The sequence below is a fragment of the Fragaria vesca genome, linkage group LG1 (assembly GCF_000184155.1).
Source record: "Fragaria vesca subsp. vesca linkage group LG1, FraVesHawaii_1.0, whole genome shotgun sequence".
In the NCBI taxonomy this organism is placed as follows: domain Eukaryota; kingdom Viridiplantae; phylum Streptophyta; class Magnoliopsida; order Rosales; family Rosaceae; genus Fragaria; species Fragaria vesca.
In genome coordinates this window covers 1,186,129-1,208,611 of record NC_020491.1, presented here as the reverse complement: position 1 = coordinate 1,208,611, position 22,483 = coordinate 1,186,129, and the positions used below count along the sequence as shown (strand labels likewise).

General features: G+C 38.6%; 4 protein-coding genes across 4 annotated transcripts; 1 reads left to right on the top strand and 3 right to left on the bottom strand.

The window, feature by feature from the left end:
* Window positions 1–347: 347 nt before the first annotated feature.
* Window positions 348–3,590, bottom strand: LOC101302970 (ankyrin repeat-containing protein At5g02620-like). The gene is made up of 3 exons (XM_004287129.1): window positions 2,518–3,590; window positions 1,884–2,293; window positions 348–1,464 (listed from the first exon to the last, which is right to left on the bottom strand). Exons 1-3 carry the CDS (start codon window positions 3,023–3,025, stop codon window positions 613–615), a joined length of 1,770 nt encoding a protein of 589 aa, XP_004287177.1. The 5' UTR covers window positions 3,026–3,590; the 3' UTR covers window positions 348–612.
* Window positions 3,591–5,821: 2,231 nt separating this feature from the next.
* LOC101296519 (polygalacturonase-like) lies at window positions 5,822–7,366 on the bottom strand. The gene is made up of 4 exons (XM_004288688.1): window positions 6,920–7,366; window positions 6,524–6,813; window positions 6,165–6,393; window positions 5,822–6,046 (listed from the first exon to the last, which is right to left on the bottom strand). Exons 1-4 carry the CDS (start codon window positions 7,364–7,366, stop codon window positions 5,822–5,824), a joined length of 1,191 nt encoding a protein of 396 aa, XP_004288736.1.
* A 1,574-nt stretch (window positions 7,367–8,940) lies between these two features.
* On the bottom strand, window positions 8,941–10,613 carry LOC101296237 (polygalacturonase-like). Its single transcript, XM_004288687.1, has 4 exons — window positions 10,167–10,613; window positions 9,799–10,088; window positions 9,288–9,516; window positions 8,941–9,159 (listed from the first exon to the last, which is right to left on the bottom strand). The coding sequence occupies exons 1-4, from the start codon at window positions 10,611–10,613 to the stop codon at window positions 8,941–8,943; spliced, it is 1,185 nt and encodes a 394-aa protein (XP_004288735.1).
* Window positions 10,614–17,387: 6,774 nt separating this feature from the next.
* On the top strand, window positions 17,388–20,003 carry LOC101302685 (polygalacturonase-like). Its single transcript, XM_004287128.1, has 4 exons — window positions 17,388–17,957; window positions 18,759–19,048; window positions 19,137–19,365; window positions 19,483–20,003. The coding sequence occupies exons 1-4, from the start codon at window positions 17,520–17,522 to the stop codon at window positions 19,699–19,701; spliced, it is 1,176 nt and encodes a 391-aa protein (XP_004287176.1). The 5' UTR covers window positions 17,388–17,519; the 3' UTR covers window positions 19,702–20,003.
* Window positions 20,004–22,483: the final 2,480 nt, after the last annotated feature.

The following is a 22,483-nucleotide window of genomic DNA, read 5'->3' as shown; positions in this document are numbered from 1 at the left end:
AACATCCTCAACAACAACTAATTATATAGAAGACAATCATATATCTAGGGTTAATGGTAATTTCGTGGTTTTTAGAAATAGAGGACATAAACGGAATCACACCCACCAAAAGTAAGGGTAAAGTCGTCCGTGCACTATTCATGTGATGTGAACAGTGAATATAAACAGTAAACCATACTTTAGTATATAGTTAATTAATGTGATATTATCGTCATCTCTCATTCTTCCTGTTAGTAGATACTAGTTGTTGTATGTGTTCTCACTCAAAAAGATAGAATGTGCAGACGAGAACAAAGACGTTCTTCAAACGTTATTATGAAGAAATGGCAAGAATAAGAACCAGATATCCTCTTAAATTTGGTTGCTTAACCGAATAATACTCTTCAATCGAGAGGCTCCTACAAATTTCTACATATGTCCTCATTTACATCATGTGCATTGGTTCATACAACAGAAATCTGACTGGTTAATCAAGAACACCACCGTAGTTCCTCCCAGTCTAGTATCCTAAATACACTGGTTACCCTGCCAACTGAAGCCTTGTGTTTGATTTATTGTTAAAGAGCCTGGCTCCAATCTCAACTTGCATCCATCACCTGTGCTTGAAGCTTCTTACAATGCATACATCCTCTTATATTCACTGTTCAAGATCTCATGTTCTGAAGCCACAGACGTAGAGAAGGAACGGGACCTGCTCTCAGCTTTCCGAATGTTCCTATATTTGGACTCCTCCATCCTGTGTAAGATGACACAGTAGCACATGGAACCAATAGTAGTGAGCATGATTGTACTGCCTATAACAGTTGCATACACAGCAAGCCACCTTGACTGTGAACCCACCACTACATAAGTCAGGGAAATAAAAGCAATCGAAATGAAGAGGCAAGCCAACCACATGAGCTTGTTTATCACAAAAACAAGCTGCTTTTTCGCCTTCTGTTCAATCACAACGACAGATGTCTGCACCACCACAACAGCAAGGGAGATGAATAGTGCCAGGCTGTCAAACACGAAGAAGATGATGAAAGCTGCATTTTTTGCTATGTGGGCTTGACCAAGCGTATACCCCGGTGTTTTATCTTCTACATACTGGCCTGGAACGGTGAAGATGGCCGCGAACGCTACGGTGGCAATGAGCACAGCAACTATAGTGGCGGAGTTTATAGCATTGTTAAGGCCGCTAATGTGGAGCTTCTTCAAGTTCTTTGCAATTTTGTTGACTCTAACAACAGTTTGACGTGTCTGCTGGAGTTGGGACTGGACGTCGTGCTTTATGTCACTCACAGTCTGCTTCAGCTGCTTAGCTGGATTTGCAGGTTTTCCAGAATTTATGGCCCCTGCTTCCTTTAACACTGACACAAGTTCAGAACTTCCAAACTTTTCTGCAATATCAAATGGAGTCTCCCCACTCTTGTTAATTGCGTTGATGTTAATTCCCTCAATGGACAATAGACAACGTACATTCTGCAATCACATTACACATTTACATTAAGCTAAACTTCAGTAAGATATATGTAAACTAAAATTGGAGCAGCTTTTCCATTTCATTTCAGAATTTGATATTATTTCATAATCGGATTAGAAAAGCTGCTGGCTTATACTGCATTGTTTCCTTCACTGATTGCAATTAAAATAACATAACATTATCCCATATGAGAGCATACTGAAAAGAAATTTAGGTTACCAACTTATGGTACTTGCCTACTTCCCAATTGATTCTATACAAATGAAACATGAAATCACATATGGTAACTACAGGCCCTATCACTATTGTATAGAAATAAACTCTATCATTATTGAAACTTGATCATTGATGTAGATGTGTCAATTTCATATGACTAGAAATAAAGTTGAAACTAAAGAGTGGAATATCGTGTAGTTACCTCAAGACGACCCTTTCGTGTAGCAATATGCAATGCTGTGTTTCCCTTGTTATCTTCTACAGCCAAAACTGAGGGGTCACGTTTTATCAACTCCAGCACAATCTCCTCGTTCTGGCCTTTCACAGCCATGTGGAGCGCAGTTTGGCCTTTGAGGTCTGTTCTAAAAGCAGCGGTCGGATCCTTGCTTAGTAGGGATTTGACAACTTCCAAGTGCCCCATTCTTGCTGCTGAATGAAGCACAGTCTTACCGTTATTGCGGGCTATCTTAGCAAGATTTGAGTCTGTTTCCAAGAGTAGGTCTACAATCTCAATGTGCCCTTGAGTAGCAGCTGTGTGCAAGGCAGTCGAATTCGATAGGTCTGTGGTCATAGCCAAGTTGGGGAACACTTGCAGAAGTTCTTTCAACACATCTGAAAGCAGCAAGTTCGACTGGATTAGAAGAAGTAAAAGGTAATCGGCAATAAAAAAAAAAGATCAAGTTCTACCTATTCCATTTCTGATACTCAAGTGATAGCAAGTGCTAAAAAATAGGAAACCATATGTAATTAATTGCTCTATATGTCCAAGTAACTCCACATGCAATTGAAGCATAGTAATATGTCGGATTGACAGTAGTATTATCTTAGTGCCTTACCAAGATGGCCCTGTCTTACAGCAATGTGGAATGGATCATAGCCATTTCTGGCTGCAATGGATGCGGACTGAAGGTCCATATGCTTCAACATTTCCCTGACAACTATGGCATGACCATTCTCTGCTGAGGCATACAAGGGAGTCTCTCCCTCCTGGTTTGTCTTCGACATCAATAAACCAATTGCATCACTACTACTAGTACTAGTATTACAATTCCCAACAATCTCTTTCACTCTAGCTAAATTCCCTGCTCGAGCCGCCAAGTGGAGTTGGGAGTCACCTCTTTTACCAGGTGATTCCTTGCTCTTCCTCCTTTCACTACTGCCGCCCCCAATGAAGCTCAGCTGCTTCTCCATTACTATTCGAAAACTCTTCTGCTTCTCCATAAGTCCGCGAAAACTCTTCTGTTTCTCCATTGCCCCACGAAAACTAGGCTGTTTCTCGATTGCCTCATTGAAACTCACTTGTTTTTCTATCCTTGCTGTTCGAAAACTGCTTTGTCTCTCCATATTATCAATTCCAGCAGTTAATCTGAAACAAAACTTGGGATCCGGATTCTCCGAGTTTAATGCCAATTAAAAAACAAAATATCTACCCAGTTCCTGGATATTGTTGGAAACACATAGGGGCAGATATATCTCAATCTCATGATCTCATCCTAGCTAGTTGGAATTCCAACTTTGTTTCTGGTGCATCTCAAAAGCTGATTCTTATCCAAACTGATTTGAAATATATGATATCAACAATCAAAGCGAAAAACCCCAGAAAGCAGGTGGCAAGCTAACAGGTGAAGCAGCAGATGAGAAAGTAGCTAGCTTGATTATGAGCTCCTTATCAATACCCAGTAAGCTAGTATCAGAAGAATCTAAAAAACTAGAGAGACATACCAATCAAGGCTTCAAGAGAAGAGAGTGCTGATTATAGATCGATCAGAAGCGGAAGCACCGGCCTTTCTCTCTCTTTTGCTGGCTCTGCAAGTTTGAAGCTTTAGAGAAAGAGAGAGAGAGAGAGAGAGCATATCAGTTGTATGTGTGAGAGGACAAAACCACCATAAATTTGTGGAGTGTACACCAACTAATAATTATGTATGAATTATATGAGGAGAACGAGAGAGAGAATATATATGAGACGGCAACAACAAACCATTGCTGACAGGGCCATCCACACAATGACACACACACATGATGTTTTTGACCTTTTTCATGTTCTTCAGTGTCTTACTCTAATCTGCCGTTAGATTCTATATCTCAATTACTAATTATCTTTTTATACAAAATCAACACTTGTTAAAAATGTAAGTTGTGTTTCCAAATCAGTGAGATTTTTACCTGCATTTTCACAATACTGAGGTGTAAAAGAGTCATTACTTACCTAAGTTCAACTTCAACATACTCTTGATAAAAGAAAAAATATATATTCCTTCACTCGTATAATAATATTTTAAAAGTAACAAATTTGAACTACGAAATATCTAATAAGTTCACCGATCTACAATGTTCTTTTTTTTCACTTACTTCTAATACATGGATTACGACAATATATGCTACCTCTAACAATCATGTGAACCACAACATTACTACTTTTATTATCAGGTTTTATAAAGAAATAAAATTTCAAAATGCTTGAATAACTTAGATATTATATATGTCCCCCTTCTTTTATTTGTCCATCTTTTTCTTTCTAGGAATCTAGGGTAATGATTTAGATCCTTCCTTTATTTATTTCTTTTGCAACGACAAAAAAAGAAAAAAGGTAATGGTATTTATACAAGTTGGCTCGATCGCTATATGATTTGTTCACCTAATTTATATTTTTAATTACAAATCATAGCTCATTGCAAAATATGTCAATTAATCTGCTTAAAGTTGATAACACTATTTATGTTATTCTACAAAAATATTGGTTGATTTAGCTAGTTTGTTGATGAAGTATAAACATGCTATAGCAATATAAGTGGAGATATATGACAAATTAATGTTGTCAACATCGGAAATATATACTTGTAAAAAAGTATTGCAAAGATGGCATGGGGTGAGTGGTGCGCCCCACAATTGGAGATAAGGGCTTGTGTTTCACTGTGACGTTGATGGCCTATGCTACATTTGATTTTTCAATCCCATTAAGATATGAAATTGGGGAAATTCTGCATCAGATATTTTACCACCAGCCCGTCGCTACGCGACTTGATCATGTATATAAGTAACTAGCTCATCGTCAACGTTAACGACGACGTTTAATTTGTTTTGAGAACAGAATAGAGGCCTAATAAAACAATTAATTAAGTATATTAATTTAGATAAACAAAATACGTACTCTGATCATTGTGATCGACCTAGCTTAACTATAGCGCGCAGCCCATGTGTGTTTCCTTTTTCAAGTGTTTTCGATTACGAGATCTATCATTTCACAAAGAGAGGCGCTAAAGGCTCCCTGATCGAAATACACACAAGTCCAAGTCCTGTGCAGTAATCGAGTATTCACCACGATATTACTTACCAGATGCATATATGGATCGATATGTATGATCAAATTTGACTGCATGCAGCTGCCTCTCCATCCATCTCGACTCTATAGCTAGCTAGACAGCTCGTTGACTGACATATATACCTAAAGTTTGTTAGACGAAAATGACATATGAATATCAGATTGATATTTGCTTCAAATTAAAAAGATATAATCTGGACTAACCGGTGGCTTTATATTGGCATGGCGAGGCATCCTTTCTTGACCAGCTGACCTACTTACTAAGTGGATTTTCTGGGTTTCAAGTCAAACGAGCATATATTATGGCTCTCGATCACACACGTACGAGTCTATACAAATGACATGATGATACGAACACACAGCAGCCTCTTAATTAATTACACATAGGTTCTGGATACTTGTTGCTCGTCTACTTTGAAATATATGTTACTATATATGTGTGAACTTTTTTCTATAGATTAGTCCACGTTCAAGTCCAGTGCTCGCTCAGACGAGATATGCATAGGACTTTCCACATTAATTCATCATATGCTGATATCAGAAATAACTGCAATACTTACGTACACAAGACCTCCAGACCCAAAACACAAAAAACTATATATACACTAGACCTAGCCAAGTGCGCCAAAGTAAACATTAAACTTCAGAAAACTAAAACATCCCAAGGCAATATGGGATTTACTGCTGCAACACAAAACCATGGAAGCTAATAACTGCATATCCATCTGGTTAGCACACCCACCCATCGCCATGTCCTACTAATCTAAACAACGTACTAAACGAAGCAGCTATATAGAGCTGCTATGTATTCAAACAAACAATCAACTTGCGACGCAACTCTGGGGCATGAGCACTCCCGTGCTGGTTCCATCGATGTTCTTGCATGAAGATGTGGCTAATTGATTCATGTATGTGAGCTTGATGTCTTCCAATCTAATCCCTCTGCACGGATTGCTTGGGCTGCAATCAAATGTTACTGCCTCCGCCGTTGCCGACGTCCCTTGTATGTTCTTGTATGTCACTTGACTAATCTTTACACCAGAAGTCTGTACGTACACACACGTTACATAGATCGATTAGTTGCAGATAGACACATCCATCCATGACGTTCTTAAGTTAATGCTGCTATGTATATGATCGAGTAGCAGGTGATTGACTAAATACCTGGTTAGGGCAACCGTTGTTATTTGGGCAGTAGTTCTGATCGATGATGATGGGGTTCTCGACATTCCTCATCATGATGTTCCGGAAGAGAACGTTGGTCACAAACCCGTTGCTGGGCCTGGCCCATGTCTTTATTCGCACTCCATTGTCCGATCCACTGAAAACTGCATTCGTTAACGTCACATTTTGGACCCCAGCTTCGTTCGCTTCCTTGCCTAGACTACCAATGCTGCATTATCGATCATTATGGAAAATCATTAATTGGGATTTAATTGTTAATCAGGATCACCGAGTCTTAACTTCCATTAAGCCCAATAACAACTTTGATTGGGATTTAATTAACTTGATCGAGAATGTACCTTACGCCATGTCCTGGGCCGCACTTGATGTTACTCATGTAGAGGTTTTTGGTGCCAGCTCCAATTGATACACAATCGTCTCCGGTTTGCAAGGTTGCGCCGGTGATAGTAACACCAGTTGAGCTCTGCACATGAATGCCATCAGTATTGGGGCTGTCAGCCGGAGCAACCAACTTAACGTTTCTGACCACCACATTGTTGCAGCTGTTGATCACAAGATGAGTTTGCTGACTGTTGATCGACACTAAACCACTTATCACAACGTCATTTGCCCAATTGAACGTTATCGACTGCACATATATAAATAGGATACATACATAGTTAACAGTTTGTTACTGATCGATTAAGCATGCATACCAACATGTAATAGATTAATTCTGAGTACGTGATTCATACCCTAGCTCCAACAGGGCAGCTCTTTCCGGCTTTCCTGCAAGCCCAAAAGCCAGCTCCTTTGCCGTCCAGTGTACCACCGAAAACTGCGAGTCGATTGACCTTAATGAATAGGATCCAGTAGCCGGAGTTTCCTAGCGCCCAATAATCAGTAGGGGCAATCAAGGATCCGTATATCTGAACTTTAATTCTACTCTTGCAAGGGCCTCTGAACACTGCAGCTTTTAGCAAGAACCTTCCTTTGGGGACGTACATGGTGGCTGTCTGATTAGAGCTGCATGCTGCTGCCCATGTCTTGACAAACGCTTGGGTTGAGTCTGATTTGCCGTCCGCTTTTGCACCGTATTTCATCACATTATAAGTTGCTGCTGCATCCGATAACCCGAACATGAAGAAGCAGAGGGAGATAAGTAGTAGACCTCCGCCTGCGCAGTGATTGATCATTGCCATGTTTCTGCAGGTCGATATATATGGATCAGTTATAGGCCGGTGGAAGGTAGGAAGGAATGAAGTGGATTTGGATATGAAAAAAAGAGAGGCAATTCGGGTGTCTTTATAGTGCTCCGATCAATACTTGTTGTTCCATGCTAGCTACTACTACATTACATTTTATAATAAGAGTAATTAAATCTGGAAAGGAAGGATGGCTGCTTATCATGGATAAAGGCAAAGTCAATGGATGAAAAAGTATTATTGTAGCTGCACGTCGTTGGATTAGGTACATGTTCTCTGGGTTTTGATATGTACGGAGACATATGAATGCATGTGATAGCTTATATATAACAACACAGAATGTACACAGAGAGAAAGACGGCGGGCATGTTAGTTAGTTAGGAGGTAGTTAGGAAGAAAGGATATATGGATGTCGTACCAGTTTACGTTGGAACAATCATTATTTGATCATTATCACGGTGGTTAACTAGTTTAAACTGATAATTAAAAATCGAAAGGGCAGATGATCAGCTTACGTAGGGAATGAGCTAATTAATTAACTAGTCCCTGTTGACCTTCTCATCAAGCAAGCAAGCAAGCAGTACGTAGTACGGTTTTCCAATATGCATATATGCATGTGCCACGTGAAGGAAACCCCGGAGGAGTATCAGGCGGAGGAGTCGCCGTACTTCTAGCTCGGGGAGCCATGAACACCGGTCAACTAGAATTAACTGAATAACTGATCGACATAGATCAATATCCAGCAGCTCTTTCAATTCGTGACTGCTCATATATTGCTCCATAGTCCATACATATATCGATCACCTCCAAAACTAGCTATAGCTACGTACATGATGATTTTCCTTATAATCCGACTAATTGTATCTGTACCGACCGTACGTAAGGACTCGTCGATCAGATGCCTTTTATTTCAGACCATCATCAACTTCGTCAATAATTCGAATACTCGATCACCCGGTCTTTGGTTTTTTGTTTTAGATTCCAGTAGTTTTTTAGTTAAGTTGCACCCTATCTATGTACGTGAAAAGGGTTCCGAACTATATATGTATATGTTCTATTCTATCTTCAAGTGGAGCTAAAAGGAACAACCGAATTATTTTAATCCAACACTCGATGATCATCTCGTTCAGATTTTCAATACCCATGCCAAATTCATGCATGTTCGGATGTGCCATATGTAATTAGGTTAACGTATATTACTAAACGATTTAATTGTTTATATAAGTAAACCACTCTAGAAAGTAGAAACATCTTTGCAAACGGAAAAGCTAGTTACTTAATTAACACGACCTGCTGGTCTCCAAACAAAATTTTTTTGCTTGAACGAGAGAAATATATTATCCACTTCAAATTAATATGAACAATACAAATTACTGAAATTAGTTAAAATCTCTTGGACAAGAAATAAATTGACAATAGATATTCATGGTACGTACGCACTTTACATTGAAAGATTACACGCAAGAAAGCAAGAGAAGATCGAAGTACGTATACCGGACCTCTGTCATATAGTACTTTCACTGCATGCATATATACATGCAATATATTATTACATATATAACGTACGGTGATCAAAAACAACTCCTTGGTATGATCACTCCACTCTTGCTCCCACCGATATTGGCACAAGAGGAAGTGGCCGCCTTTTTCCCATAAGTGAGCCTTATATCTTGCAGCTTGATTCCCCAGCACGGATTACTGGGGCTGCAGTAGAAGTTCATGGCTACTTGTGTGCCTGATGAGCCCCTTATGTTCTTGTATGTCACTTTGCTAATCTTCACGCCAGAGCTCTGCATAATCGCACATGCAAGTTCATCAATTCATTATAAATTAACAAAGAATTTCATTGCTTAGACATCCAGAAAAAGAAAATACACTGGCTATATATGGGCTAATCGATCAGGAACTAACTAATTACCTGACGAGGACAACCTTTGTTACCAGGGCAGTATTTCTGATCGATGATGATGGGGTTGTCGACATTTTTCATGATAAGGTTGCGGTAAACAATGTTTCTTGCAAAACCATTGCTTGCTCTCGCCCATGATTTGATCCGTACGCCGTTTTGCGTTTTTGTGAAGACGGAACTTGTTACTGTCACGTTCTGCACACCATCTTCATTCACAGAACCACCAAGACTACCAATGCTGCAACAACCCATGTAATTTATTTAATTTGGATGATCATATATCATGAATATATGTGAGGTTTAATGAACTTATCAATTAGGCTTTAGGAGGTAAAACTCAAGAACTGAACCTGGCCGGCATCTGATCAGTTGCCATATAGTTAGGGCTTAGGGCCTAAAACTGGCCGGCATCTGAGTTGCCATACAGGAATGGAATTAAGAAACAGAGGGGAGGACTTAAGCAGGCCCATGGAACAAAACTAAGAATTAGGAAGAAATGTGCGTGTGTGTGTGTGGGTACCTTATTCCATGTCCAGGGCCACAGGCTATGCGTTCAATCCACACGTTTCTTGCGCCGGAGCCAAGTGATATGCAGTCATCTCCGGTCATTATGGTGCTGGCAGTAATGGTAATCCCAGTCGAAGCTTCAATGTGTATGCCGTCTGTGTTAGGACTACCGCTTGGGGCTCTGATCCACACGTTTTTAACATGTACATTGTTGCTGTGGTCAATTGCCATATGCATAGTCTGGCTGTTCAAGGTCCTCAACCCGCTCACCACCACATTACTACACCAAAACAACGATACTGACTGCATGCGTTTCATGCAAATGGACCAAATTAATAATATATAGTTTCATAATTAACTAGCTAATACAAAAGTAATTACCCTGGCTCCTGCTGTGCAACTCTTGCCATATCTCTTGCAATGCCAATATCCAGCACCACGAGCATCAACTGTACCTCCGTAGATAGAGAGGCCTGTTACCTTTATGAACAAAATCCAATTTCCGGTGTTTCCGAGTTCCCAGTAATTCGAAGGGGCAACTAGAGTAGTACTGGTTCCCGCTCCCATCTGAAACACAATTCTGCTACTTCTGCATGGGCCGCTGAAAACTACAGGTTTCAACAAGAAGGTGCCACGAGGAACGTAAACGGTGGCGCTTCTAGAAGAGAAGCATGCCGCGGACCATGCCCTGAGGAATGCTTTGGTTGAGTCTGTTTTCCCATCTCCTCTCGCACCGTAGCTCACCACATTGTAGGTTGCACCGCCAGCTGCATGTGATGATTCAAACAAGAACGCCAAGGCTACCAAACAAGCTATAACAACAGACATAGCAGATACAAGCTTAGGTGCCATTACTTTCTAACTTCGATCGCCAATTTGTATTGAAACACCAAGATGTATCAAGTCCGTATATATCATGAAGGAACTTTCTGCGATCAATTAAAAAATATAGGTTAACTTAAATGCAACGTACTCATCTCATGAACATATTCGATCATGATAATACGTATTCTGGCTGGCCGTACTGATCGATCGAGCTGTAGTACTGTAAATGTTTGTTGTGGATTACACTTCATGATCGGAATAATCACATGTGAAATATATGATCAGTTTATACGTCTACTCAATCCATCCTTGATGAAAAATCTCGATCGATCTCACAGTCTAGAGCGCATTTTGATTTATTGGTGTATCAAATTAATGTTGATGCAGGCTAATATATATGTTTCTGCAGGGACAACATCGCCTTTCAGCGGATCGAGTGGCATTTTCTGATTAAGTATAAAACACTGGATCGACTCGATCATATTCATATACAGCTAGCTAGCTATAGCTAACAATTATATTCGATCTGGACTCATGGGCTTGCTTTCAAGCAGGTTAACAAAATTTATCATGGAGAGACGTATATTTGAATTATTTGGATCCCTAAATAAAAAATATTAGCTATCTCCAACCCAGAAACACTAACTAGCTATAATTATAAGTAGTCGATCATATTGATTACGGGCACATATATGTGTTTTTACACCTTATATTACGCCTGTATAGTCTAGTCCTTAGTGATCCGCACCACATACAGGGCATATATAAGCAGAGACATCAATCGATGTCCGTACGTAGAACTCGACACAACAATTCAACAAAAGCTTTGTTGATTATCTCATATCGTATTATTTAGACAGAGCGAGGAATCGAGGATACTTTTAGGATCGAGAATTGATCGAGAGGAAGGATATTTACAGCAAGTACATGTATTTTTAGGATATTAACAACGAGTACATGCTCTATAAAAGAAAGGGGTTGACGGGTTGTCTATCAGTCTATGATACTTCGATGTATATCATACACTTACAGAATGGCAATCAAAACGAGCAAATGTTGAAGCTAGGATTTCAAGGTGGAGTAGCCCACGATGACACATTGATTGACATGGCAAATGTTAAGGGTTTTGTTAACTACATCAGATTATATCACAAAATTATCGTTTATGTGTATTAGCAAGATGATACAACATACACTATAGGATATCTTCGTTTAGTAATACGTTGAGATCTTATAAGATTTTTTTTTGGCTTTTTTACTAACAAATACAAACTTTCATTATATATTACCAAGTAATCGTGAATCCATCCTGATCTCGTCTTGATATTAAGCGGGAAGGGATATAAATATGAAAACTTTCATTATATATTACCAAGTAGGGCTTGGCACATCTGACACCGTAATCTTGAACTCGTCCAAATCATGTTCTCATATTTAGCTGGATGGAAAAAAAATTTGAAAACCTTCATTACATATTACCAAGTAGGGCTCGTGTATTTTTTTAAGGTAATGCAGCTCGTAGCTGAAATTGAAATCACCAACACCTCATTCTCTCAACATTTAAAAAATAAAAAATAATTAAATAAAACCCAAAACCTCGTTCTCTCAATTTATTCTTAGGGTGCCGATTTACACTTTAGACTCACTTTTGTGAATTGGGAAATTGAAATTAGGGTTTGTTTGTGTGTAAAGATTGAGACTTTGGTGTTGTGGTGAATGTGAGTAGACAACTAAGAGGAAAAGGTGGGTGAATCATGGAATAATCAAAGGGGAGTCGATTGCTGATCATATGTACCGCATGGCTTTGATGTCTTTGATTGCTGGCGATATTCCTGGTTTGAATAGAGAAAGGTTCGACCTTTTTCTTTATACCATTCATCACATTCTCTATTTTATGTGGATTTTGATTCCTAGTGTTGCTTTACACCTTTTTTGTTTGGTTTTGGTTTTGAACATGTGTATAAAGATTGCTATTGTGCATGACATTGCTGAAGGTACCTTTTAGCCTGCTTGATCTTTTACAATGGTTTAATAAGGGAAGTCTGTACATATAGTTGAAACAGATTATACACTTGAGATTTTCAATGCTTTGTTAAGTTTGCGATGATGATGATGATGATGATGATGTTTTGCTTTATATGGAATGTGAAGAGTGTAGTTCTATACTTTATAAGCGTAGGAAAAATGGAAGAAATAAGTATAACTGTGATTTTTGCCTCACTGGTTTCAAATCAAGTGTCTAGCCAGAGCTCAAGGCTCTATGTTTATACTGTGATTTACTAATGTAAATTTTACACATAGAATTAGTTTTCTCCTATATTAGTTGGGGATATGGATGGTTAATTAGTTGAGATGTTAATAATTCTTACTATGTTAGAGTAATTGGTATTTGGAGTCATAACGCACATGTATGCCTATGGTGCATTTCTATCTGTCTACATGCGTAACTATATCTATATTTTGTGGGGTATTGATTCTTGGTTGGTGTTTGGACTGTTCTTAGCTGTCGTTGGTAATATAACACCATCTGATAATGTGCCCAAAAAGGAAAAGAGTAGAATGGAAGCAGCAGCTTTGAATGAAATGTGCGTAGTTCTCGGTGGAGGGATGAGAGGTATCACTTGCTCTTATTTTCGTGGAGTTCTTTGATTAGTTTAAAGTAGTTGGTTTTGGCTGTACATTAACTGTTATGTTCTAATCTGCAGCTGAAGAGATCAAAGAACTTTGGGAAGAATATGAAAATAATTCCTCCGTCGAGGCAAATCTTGTGAAGGATTTTGACAAAGTATGTATATCTTGACTGGCTGAAGTATACTTATGTGTGACTGTTGTGTATATTCTGCGTGCTTCCACTGTTTCTTCGTTTAACATCGTCAATGCAACTGTGTCCAGGTTGAAATGATTCTGCAAGCATTGGAGTATGAAATGGGTATGTGTTTCATACTTTCATTTCTTTGACTATGCATTTGCTTGTTCCTGTTTAGCAAGCTAAATTTGTTCATATAAATGATGATTCTCTACCCTTATCCTCTAGTTTTATCGGCTTGATCGATAATATGATGTTTTAAGAGCTATGTATTCTTCATCAGGCTTTGGACAAACGGCCCACAAAATAAGCAGTTATGGCCTGCTCTTCTTGGCCTGTCTGGGAAGAGCATAATAATTCCCAATCCCATATGCATATGGTTGATTAGTTAAGTAGCTGGTGAATGAAAACCTAGTTTAAAACATATTCTTACGATCCTTAATACGATCGAGGAAGTGAAAACAACATTAATTATATATATATATACGGTGGTTTCTGTACTTAATTGTACTGTATTGGGTGCCATGCGTACTGATTAGTTTAAGTAATCCCTCTAGCTAGCCTAACTAAACACATCGATCTTAACATGCAGTCGAATTGGAAATTAAGTTTGAATCACTATCAATTACTTGACGTGTTTATGCCCCTTCCTAGCTTACTTAGTTTGGCAACTGATCGAAGAAATACCCATGCCATGTGGTTAACCAGTTAATTAGGTTGTCGCTAATTATGGAAAGCTCATACGCACCTACAGTCTATACACTTGTAATTAACTCGATGGAGTGATCGATCATCGATCTGCTTAAATATTATAACTTCATCACTCGTAATTAATTAAGAAGCACTATTTATATATAGCTAATTAAGCTGCGTTTCTTTCTAAAGTCGTACAAGTAATTTCTTTCGGTACATAATTTGTCATGGATTTGGACCAAACTGAACCACTTTATAAATTAATCTACTAGATAGCTTTATCGTCAATTAAGTTGTTTAGTAGCAAGTACACTGCAGCTAGCGGACTACAAATTAACGTACCTTTGCTTAATACATAGATAATTAGCTATTAGCTTGATCTATACTACTTTCTTAATCAGTTAACTAAAGTACTTGATATAACCTTTCTAAACAGAAAAATTAACCGTTCTTCATACAAGAGGAGTGAAGTGTATACGATATTGTGTACAAATACTCGACACAATTTCAGTCACCCAATTTGAGAATATGTTTTTGATGATAATATAATTAATGGTTGTATAGTGTAAAACATGCAGATCATCATATCCTTTAAACCTGTACAAGTCTCAATAACAAACAATCGATCAGTAGCTACGTACTGACCCTTAACTACTTCATCGATCACCGCCATTATATATATGTGAATGCAGCTGCAGGAAGAACTTCTACATGTATTAATAACAACTCCTTCTAATTCGAATTCACATGGCAACACCTAGCTAGCTAGCTTTCTTGTTTCTTCAAAATTTGATTAGTAAATTACTAAACAAACTCCTATACGTACGTACATACGTTGTTTATTTGTTTAACTTATCTACGCGCGCAAATGCTTCATGCATGGTTGACGCCACAACCAATCATTGAACATGCACCTCATCCTCATGAGCTAGCTAGCTATATATGGCTTTCCACGATCATTATTATCATATTTCATTATATCATTATTATTGATCTATGTATATATCTACTTTGACCCGTATACAATATACAAACACATAACTTATGACATTAATAAATTTTAACGTTGGCACGTTAATGATCAAATGCATGAACTTATGTGATTATTGGATAGCTACATATATCATATTGTATACATTTATAAAATTATATATGTATAATGTATGTATATAATGAAATAATTGCATGTTCTTGCCGCAATGCCTTTAATTTTCGCCTATTCAAGCACTTTCAATCGTTATATATAGCTAGAATAGCTACTACAAATGTTTCTTGTAACTCGAAAGCTCGATCGTTTGTAGCGATCGAGATCACTACGTACTGTATCAAACTGCATGCAGAGAAGACTTTGTGTTTTAAGGGCGGGGCGGGGGATCGGAAGACCAAAGGGAAAACCGGGCGGAAACCTGAAATCGATCTGTTTGTGTAATATATATGTTGCTCGATGTACGTTGATGATCAACACGTACATAATGTAAATTGTTTGATCATGAATGAATTCATAACATGGGGTGCCTCGGGATCACATTAATTCACATGGCTTGCTCTGATTGATCAAGTGTGTACATAAAGCTCCCCAACACAATAATGCCACGTACGGACTTGGCAGCGCGGGCGCTTGAGATCGAAACCCCAAATCCTGCCCTAAACTCATGGAAGCAACCAAGGAAAACCTTATATTAATTTGTGTATAATTAATCCACTTATTTATATATTATGGTGAATTTCCATTTACAACAGATTTAATCAAATTACGAACCCGATCGAGGAATTTATAGATAAAGTTATATATATATATATATATATATATATATTTATATACTATGTTACAATAATGAAACCTGGAATCGAGGCTTCATCACATGCATATCCATCTTACTTATTATATTTGAACGAATATTTTTGCGATTATGTTGAGATATATTGTTCACGCTGTCGAAACAAAAAGATTTTCTTGCCTCACAAGGCATAAGTATATATGTTGGGTAGGAATGCCGGCCGGCCTATATATAACTGCAGCGCGGGGAAAACAAACTAATTCTGTAACCGAATTGAAAAGGGTGCGTTAATTATGATGCAAAACTAATTATGTAAATTAGAAGCAAAGCGAGCAGTTGTTTCAGTAAGATGGTTGATTAAGAAAGCTCGATTCGATCAGATGCGCGCATCACTGGACGGCGAGGCATGCATGCACAAACCCTAACTACATATATGCATGTATAGTAGACAAACCCGTTTGTTATTCCTTTATTAATTCCCATCCCCCTGCCTTAACGATCGAGGAGTGAGCAGCAAGCTGCAGCAGTTCATACTCTTCTTTCTTTCATTCTTTCTCTGTTTCAGATTAATAATTGGATATATTATCCAGAACCAGAACATGGGTCGCTCGCTCCATTATTGGGCATGAGAATTACGCCGGGTGCTTCTCCGTCTTCTACTCCCTTTGTCACGTTACCTAGCTAGCCCTTCTATTCATACCAAGATTTTTCATTTAAGTTTAATTAATTTGCTGCATCAATCTGCATCTTCCCTCAAATTACGATATGCACCCAGTTCATCACAGATTCATAGTAAATGACGGGTTGAAGCTGGGATTCTTAATTTGAAGCGCGCATGCAGTACGTATAAAGCTAGCAATCACGTACGTACGTACGTAATGATCGCATAAAAGGGGATATGTGACTTAAAAGAACTATGTAAAAGAAGTTAATAAACGGCAATATGGAACAGACATAGGCATGGTGTGAATGCATGTAAAACAGAATATGAACTTGGCGGTGAAGCAAGAAAAAGGCAAAACACCCGAGAAGAAGAAGCAAAGGAATGGGCCGGGATGGATATATACCTGATCCATGATGTACGTACGTGCTATTGTAACAAATTTATCACCTTGAAATGAATAAGTCTACGCAAGCTAGGTCAATTTGATAAAGAAAAGAGGAGATCGACCTAAATTTACCTAATGAGAAAGAAATTAAGGCAATTTATCCCTCCAAATTCCAAAAGCCTAATTAAGTTCTATGTAGCAACCTATCTACGTATGGACATTAATTTCGGCGCCGTTTGCTTGCTTGCTGGGCTTAATTATTTTCTGTTACAAGCGCAAAATAATTAACTAATTAATAAAACACACACACAAACACACTGTGTTACAAGCGCAAATTAATTAACTAATTAATAAAACACACACACACTCTCTCTCTAAAGCCCTATAAAAAACCCCTTCAACCGTTTCAACTTCCTCACAATCAACCTGCTTCCGGCCGACTCCCACAAGTCATTCTCCCAACTCATTAGCCTCTCAATCAAGTATTTCTCAAATTAATTGTTCAAGACATACTGTCATTCTCTCTCTCGCTCTCTCTTCTTTTCATTCGGTTATCTCAGCAATCGATCAACTAGCTAGTCAAATGGCAAACCACAGAAGCCTCATTCTCCTCTCTTTCCTATTCATTTTCATCTACTCAGCCATTGCCAAGGCAGTCACTTACAGCGTGACCACCTTAGGAGCCAAACCAGATGGCAAGACCGACTCGACTAAGGCCTTCCTCTCTGCATGGGCTAAAGCTTGTGCCTCGGTGAAACCCCCTGTGATTTACGTGCCGGCTGGGAGGTTCTTGCTGCGCAATGCCGTCTTCAGCGGTCCGTGCAAGAACAGCCGCATCACCTTCCGCATTGCTGGCACCCTCGTTGCTCCCTCAGATTACCGGGTCATCGGAAATGCCGGCAATTGGCTCCTATTTCAGCACGTCAACGGGGTCACCATTTCAGGTGGAATTCTTGACGGTCAAGGCACTGGCTTGTGGGCTTGCAAGAACTCCGGCAAGAGTTGCCCCAGCGGAGCAACGGTAAGCAATTAAGCACCATAATTACTTCTCCGGTCAAATTAAACTTGTCCTTTCATCAGGCCCAACATTGTCTATTCAAATAAAAGCTAGCTCATATTATAAGAAAATAAGGTAAAGCGATCGAGTCCATCCTGAATCGCACTCTAGCCAGTACCTTTCACGCATCGGGTAAAAAGTTGAATAGATTAGTGGGCATGATTGACTAATTAAAAGCATGATTACTGTTAACTCTCACTTGTTTCGCATTCTAGCTCACCAAACTGGTCACATATATGCATTAGTTACGTGTGAGTTCATAGTTTTCTTGGGGAAGAAATATAGACAGGTTACAGGTAACCGTTTCGATCACTAGCTAGCTTAATATAACAGCATTTGTCTCCTTGATTTATTGAATAAAGTTGAGCATTTTGAGTTAAACTTACAAAGGAGTGTTGTTATTTGATTATTAATCTGGAGATCGATAATCCCACGATGCCTGGGAATTAAGTATAAAGCTAGCCATGAACCATGCATTGATGCATGCATATGATCCCAATTAAGTAATAATCTTTTAATTGTGTCGCACAATTTCTCTCCTGAAAATCTCAGCCATTGATAAGTTTGCGATCAGAACAAAATAACTTTGATAAATCATCCAATGCATGTGCTTGTAGCCTGTTTTTCAATATCAGCTAGCCAGTGCGAATTTCAAAGGTCGATGTACTATATTATTGATCGCTTGCATAACGGATGCTTACTTAATTAGCATGAATTATGTTGTGTTATAATTAACTAATACCTCGATCGGTTATATTTACGCAGACATTGAGTTTTTCCAACTCCAACAACATTGTGGTTAAAGGATTGGTATCTCTAAACAGCCAAATGTTTCACATAGTCGTCAACGGTTGCCATAACGTGAAAATGCAAGGGGTTAAAGTATCCGCCTCCGGCAACAGCCCTAACACCGACGGCATCCATGTTCAGATGTCCTCAGGCGTTACCATTCTCAACTCAAAGATCTCTACAGGCGACGATTGCGTCTCCATTGGTCCCGGCACTTCTAACTTGTGGATTGAAAATGTTGCATGCGGACCGGGTCATGGAATTAGGTACTTTCAAAATATCCATACATACATGACTAATGAATTATATTTGGTGAGGTAATTCTAAGAAATTGTATGCATGGTTGTGGTACAGCATCGGGAGTCTTGGCAAAGACCTAAAGGAAGCTGGTGTGCAAAATGTAACGGTGAAAACAGTGACATTCACTAATACACAAAACGGTGTGAGGATCAAGTCCTGGGGGAGGGCTAGTACTGGATTTGCCAGGAACATTCTTTTCCAACATTGTGTCATGAACAACGTTCAAAATCCGGTCGTCGTCGATCAAAAATATTGTCCCGACAACAAAGGCTGCCCTGGTGAGGTGAGACATCATGATCTCACTCATTTTGGGCTTTATCAGATATGGGCCAGGCCCTCAACACTGTTCTTGTTTCTTGTTAATTAGCATGAGCTGACTTAATTTGTTCATGTCATACAGGTTTCTGGAGTTAAAATCAGTGATGTGACATATCAAGACATTCATGGCACTTCGGCAACCGAAGTGGCAGTGAAATTCGATTGTAGTTCAAAGTACCCATGTAGCCGAATCAGATTGGAGAATGTGAAGCTCACATACAAGAACGAAGCAGCTCTAGCTTCTTGTAGCAATGCTGGTGGAACCTCTGCGGGTACCGTGCAGCCTACAAGTTGTCTATAGTTGTACTAGTGCTTGGGGTAAAAGCAAGAGATCAGATTAAGAGAAATTATAAGCTAGAAGTTTTTTAGTGTGTGTAGTAGTTGATTGTTTGAATGAATTGAAGTAGTAGTTGCTTGAGCCTGTGGCGTTGGCGCGCATCTTCGATCCTATTATATGTTGATCGAGTTTCGTCTGTAGCCTGGCCTTGCAATTAGCTACGAGCTAGTTACTTAAGTCGTCATGTCCTGATCGAACCCTTTTGGTGGTATTTGTATTGGATCTCGATTGTATTGATTGAAGTAAGATGTGTTTTTTGTTTTAGCAAGTATTTTGTTTTTCTTTGAGATTTTGTTTGTTTGTTAATTTTCAACAAATGGATACAATGAAAATGACATGGATTCAACAAGTAAATACGGATAAGTCTCATCATCAACCTAATTGAAAACAAACTAATTAGATCCATCATTTGAATTTATACCACATGTACCAATGTAAATTGGTTCTGCATATATGGGGGTAGCCCAAACTGAGTCTGGGCCTTTGGGAGTTTAACTCTTGCTGGGCTAAGAGAGTCCTTGAAGGCTACCATAGGGCTTGCCATATAGCGCACCAGTGCAAGTGCTCTTTAGGAATTGGCGCGGACGGACACTTCTCTTTTTTTAATTTTCTTTGGCACCTAAATTCTTTTGTTTTCAATTGGAGGGTTTCGGTTTTGATGTGATCGATTGGAAAAAGTAAAGATTAGCTGTGGGTATACATGTTGTCTATATATTTATGTGGAAGGACGCCAAATACATATGAACTTGATTTTTAAACATGACCGCTGAAATAGTATAAGCCAGCCAGCCCTAGTATAAATATATGTATTGTAAGAGGACGGGTACTACGGAGTGCTTGAATAATAATTAAAATACAAAAGATCGAATAGGCGGGTTAATTTCCGTACCTTTGATTTGATTCAGGGCTGACTTTTGAACATAATGATGAGTTAGGTAGTGATTGCAGCTGGTTTTGATTTGTAATGGTGGATCGACTTAGAGGGCGATGACCGGCGGTACGTACGTACGTATAATAATTAAGCAGACTAATATATGATCGATCGAGAGGAGCTAGGGGACCTAGTGAAGCAATTGCAAGGAATGCCACGTACGCCAGCCCTCGATCAAGAACGATTTACTTCCATCGTATCATATATATATTGATTTCACGTACGATAACTATTTCTTTGTATTGCATGTACCTTTCTTTCTTTCTGTTGATCAAGTCAACATTGTACGTTAACTACTACTTCTTTTTTAATATGTACGTACTTATCGATCCTAATTTAATTTACTGATCCATCGAGTTGTGTACGTAATTTCTCCAGGAAACCAAAATTACTTGAAGTATATATGATCGATTCTGTACATGCGCGCATCTAGGAATTGAAGCGCGCCCCAGACTTGAACTAGTGCATAACATGCATGCATGCGATCGAGTGCATGATCTATATATGTATACAGACTCTCATCACATATATAATTCCTACAAACTGATCGAACTAGCTAGATTTTTGAACCAAAAATATAACTAGTACTATTATATATTCATCAGAGATATGCTCAAGACTAGTGCTCGATCAACTTTTGGATTTCCGTACGTTGAATTTGAATGGATCGGGATTGGAACTGGGATAGGGATGGGAGAGCTGACTTTTAAACTTTCTTATAAGTGAGTTGATTTTGGAACTCCAAAATTGATTGAACGCAAAAGAAATCTTACATTAGAGACGCCGTCCGTCCGTACGTATAATAATACAAAGTACAGAGGACTAGAAAAATCTCTCTACGTACTGTTTGATAACAACGGAAACAAATTAAAGGCCAACTTAATTCAAACACGGTCGTACGTAATGTTTAACGAGCCAACTGTGCTATATATACTTGCCAGCAAACTAAAACAGAACGTACGTACTTGTGAATCCATATAGATAGATATCGATCATAGTCTAACATGAATGGCCAAAACAAAAGCTAATGCAAGATGCAGCAGACTTTTTAAACCAAATTCTGGGCATCTTTTATAATCATGGAAGCCATGCCATGTAATTGGAAAATGAGGCAACGACAAGCCATGTTTATATATAGCTAGCTAACCTTGAAATTAAATTAAGTAGCTGCAGTAAACTCCAAATGCACTGCATGAATCGAAGCTGACTTTTGAACTTAATTTAGTTGGTTGCATAGTTGCATGTTTTTTTTATCACTTTTTGTTACAATATATGTCTAACCAACGACTAATTAATCAGGATGACGATCGATGTCGAGTTGCGTAAAGTCGTAAAGAAATTAAGATTAGCTAGTATTCATATATATGTACCTTGAAGCGCGCGGCTTGAAATGTGGAACTCGGATCATGAAGCATGCACAGAACTAGATAGACGATATAACACCAAATCGATCAAGGGGCTAGCTATACTATAGCTCTGGGATTCACATTTTCCCAAGGTCCCGATCGATCGATTATCCCCAAGATTTGTATATATCTTTGTACCTTAATTTCTGATAAGGAGAAAGTCAAGTTTTGCGCGCTTTTCTTTCTTGTTCTTAATATATACGTCCGTACGTAGGCATACAATTCAATGACCTTGACTGAGCTAGCTTACGAGATCGTAAGGAACACAGATCAGGATTTGTTGAATAATTGCAAGAACATACATATATACACGCAAAGCAACTTTGATCGATTTCCGTACAACGTTCTGTGAGCTGCCGTATATATATATATATATATATATATATATATATATATATATATATATATA

Excerpts from the sequence above, each read along its gene's own strand:
- LOC101302685 (XM_004287128.1), top strand. The coding sequence starts at position 17,520 with ATGGCAAACCACAGAAGCCTCATTCTCCTCTCTTTCCTATTCATTTTC. Across the intron at positions 19,049-19,136 it reads GGACCGGGTCATGGAATTAG|CATCGGGAGTCTTGGCAAAG; the intron begins GTACTTTCAAAA and ends GTTGTGGTACAG. Across the intron at positions 19,366-19,482 it reads ACAAAGGCTGCCCTGGTGAG|GTTTCTGGAGTTAAAATCAG; the intron begins GTGAGACATCAT and ends CATGTCATACAG.
- LOC101302970 (XM_004287129.1), bottom strand. The coding sequence starts at position 3,025 with ATGGAGAGACAAAGCAGTTTTCGAACAGCAAGGATAGAAAAACAAGTG. Across the intron at positions 2,294-2,517 it reads TGTAAGACAGGGCCATCTTG|ATGTGTTGAAAGAACTTCTG; the intron begins GTAAGGCACTAA and ends TGCTGCTTTCAG. Across the intron at positions 1,465-1,883 it reads CACGAAAGGGTCGTCTTGAG|AATGTACGTTGTCTATTGTC; the intron begins GTAACTACACGA and ends ATGTGATTGCAG.
- LOC101296519 (XM_004288688.1), bottom strand. The coding sequence starts at position 7,366 with ATGGCAATGATCAATCACTGCGCAGGCGGAGGTCTACTACTTATCTCC. Across the intron at positions 6,814-6,919 it reads GCTGCCCTGTTGGAGCTAGG|TCGATAACGTTCAATTGGGC; the intron begins GTATGAATCACG and ends ATATATGTGCAG. Across the intron at positions 6,394-6,523 it reads GGCCCAGGACATGGCGTAAG|CATTGGTAGTCTAGGCAAGG; the intron begins GTACATTCTCGA and ends TCGATAATGCAG.
- LOC101296237 (XM_004288687.1), bottom strand. The coding sequence starts at position 10,613 with ATGTCTGTTGTTATAGCTTGTTTGGTAGCCTTGGCGTTCTTGTTTGAA. Across the intron at positions 10,089-10,166 it reads GTTGCACAGCAGGAGCCAGG|TCAGTATCGTTGTTTTGGTG; the intron begins GTAATTACTTTT and ends AAACGCATGCAG. Across the intron at positions 9,517-9,798 it reads GGCCCTGGACATGGAATAAG|CATTGGTAGTCTTGGTGGTT; the intron begins GTACCCACACAC and ends GGGTTGTTGCAG.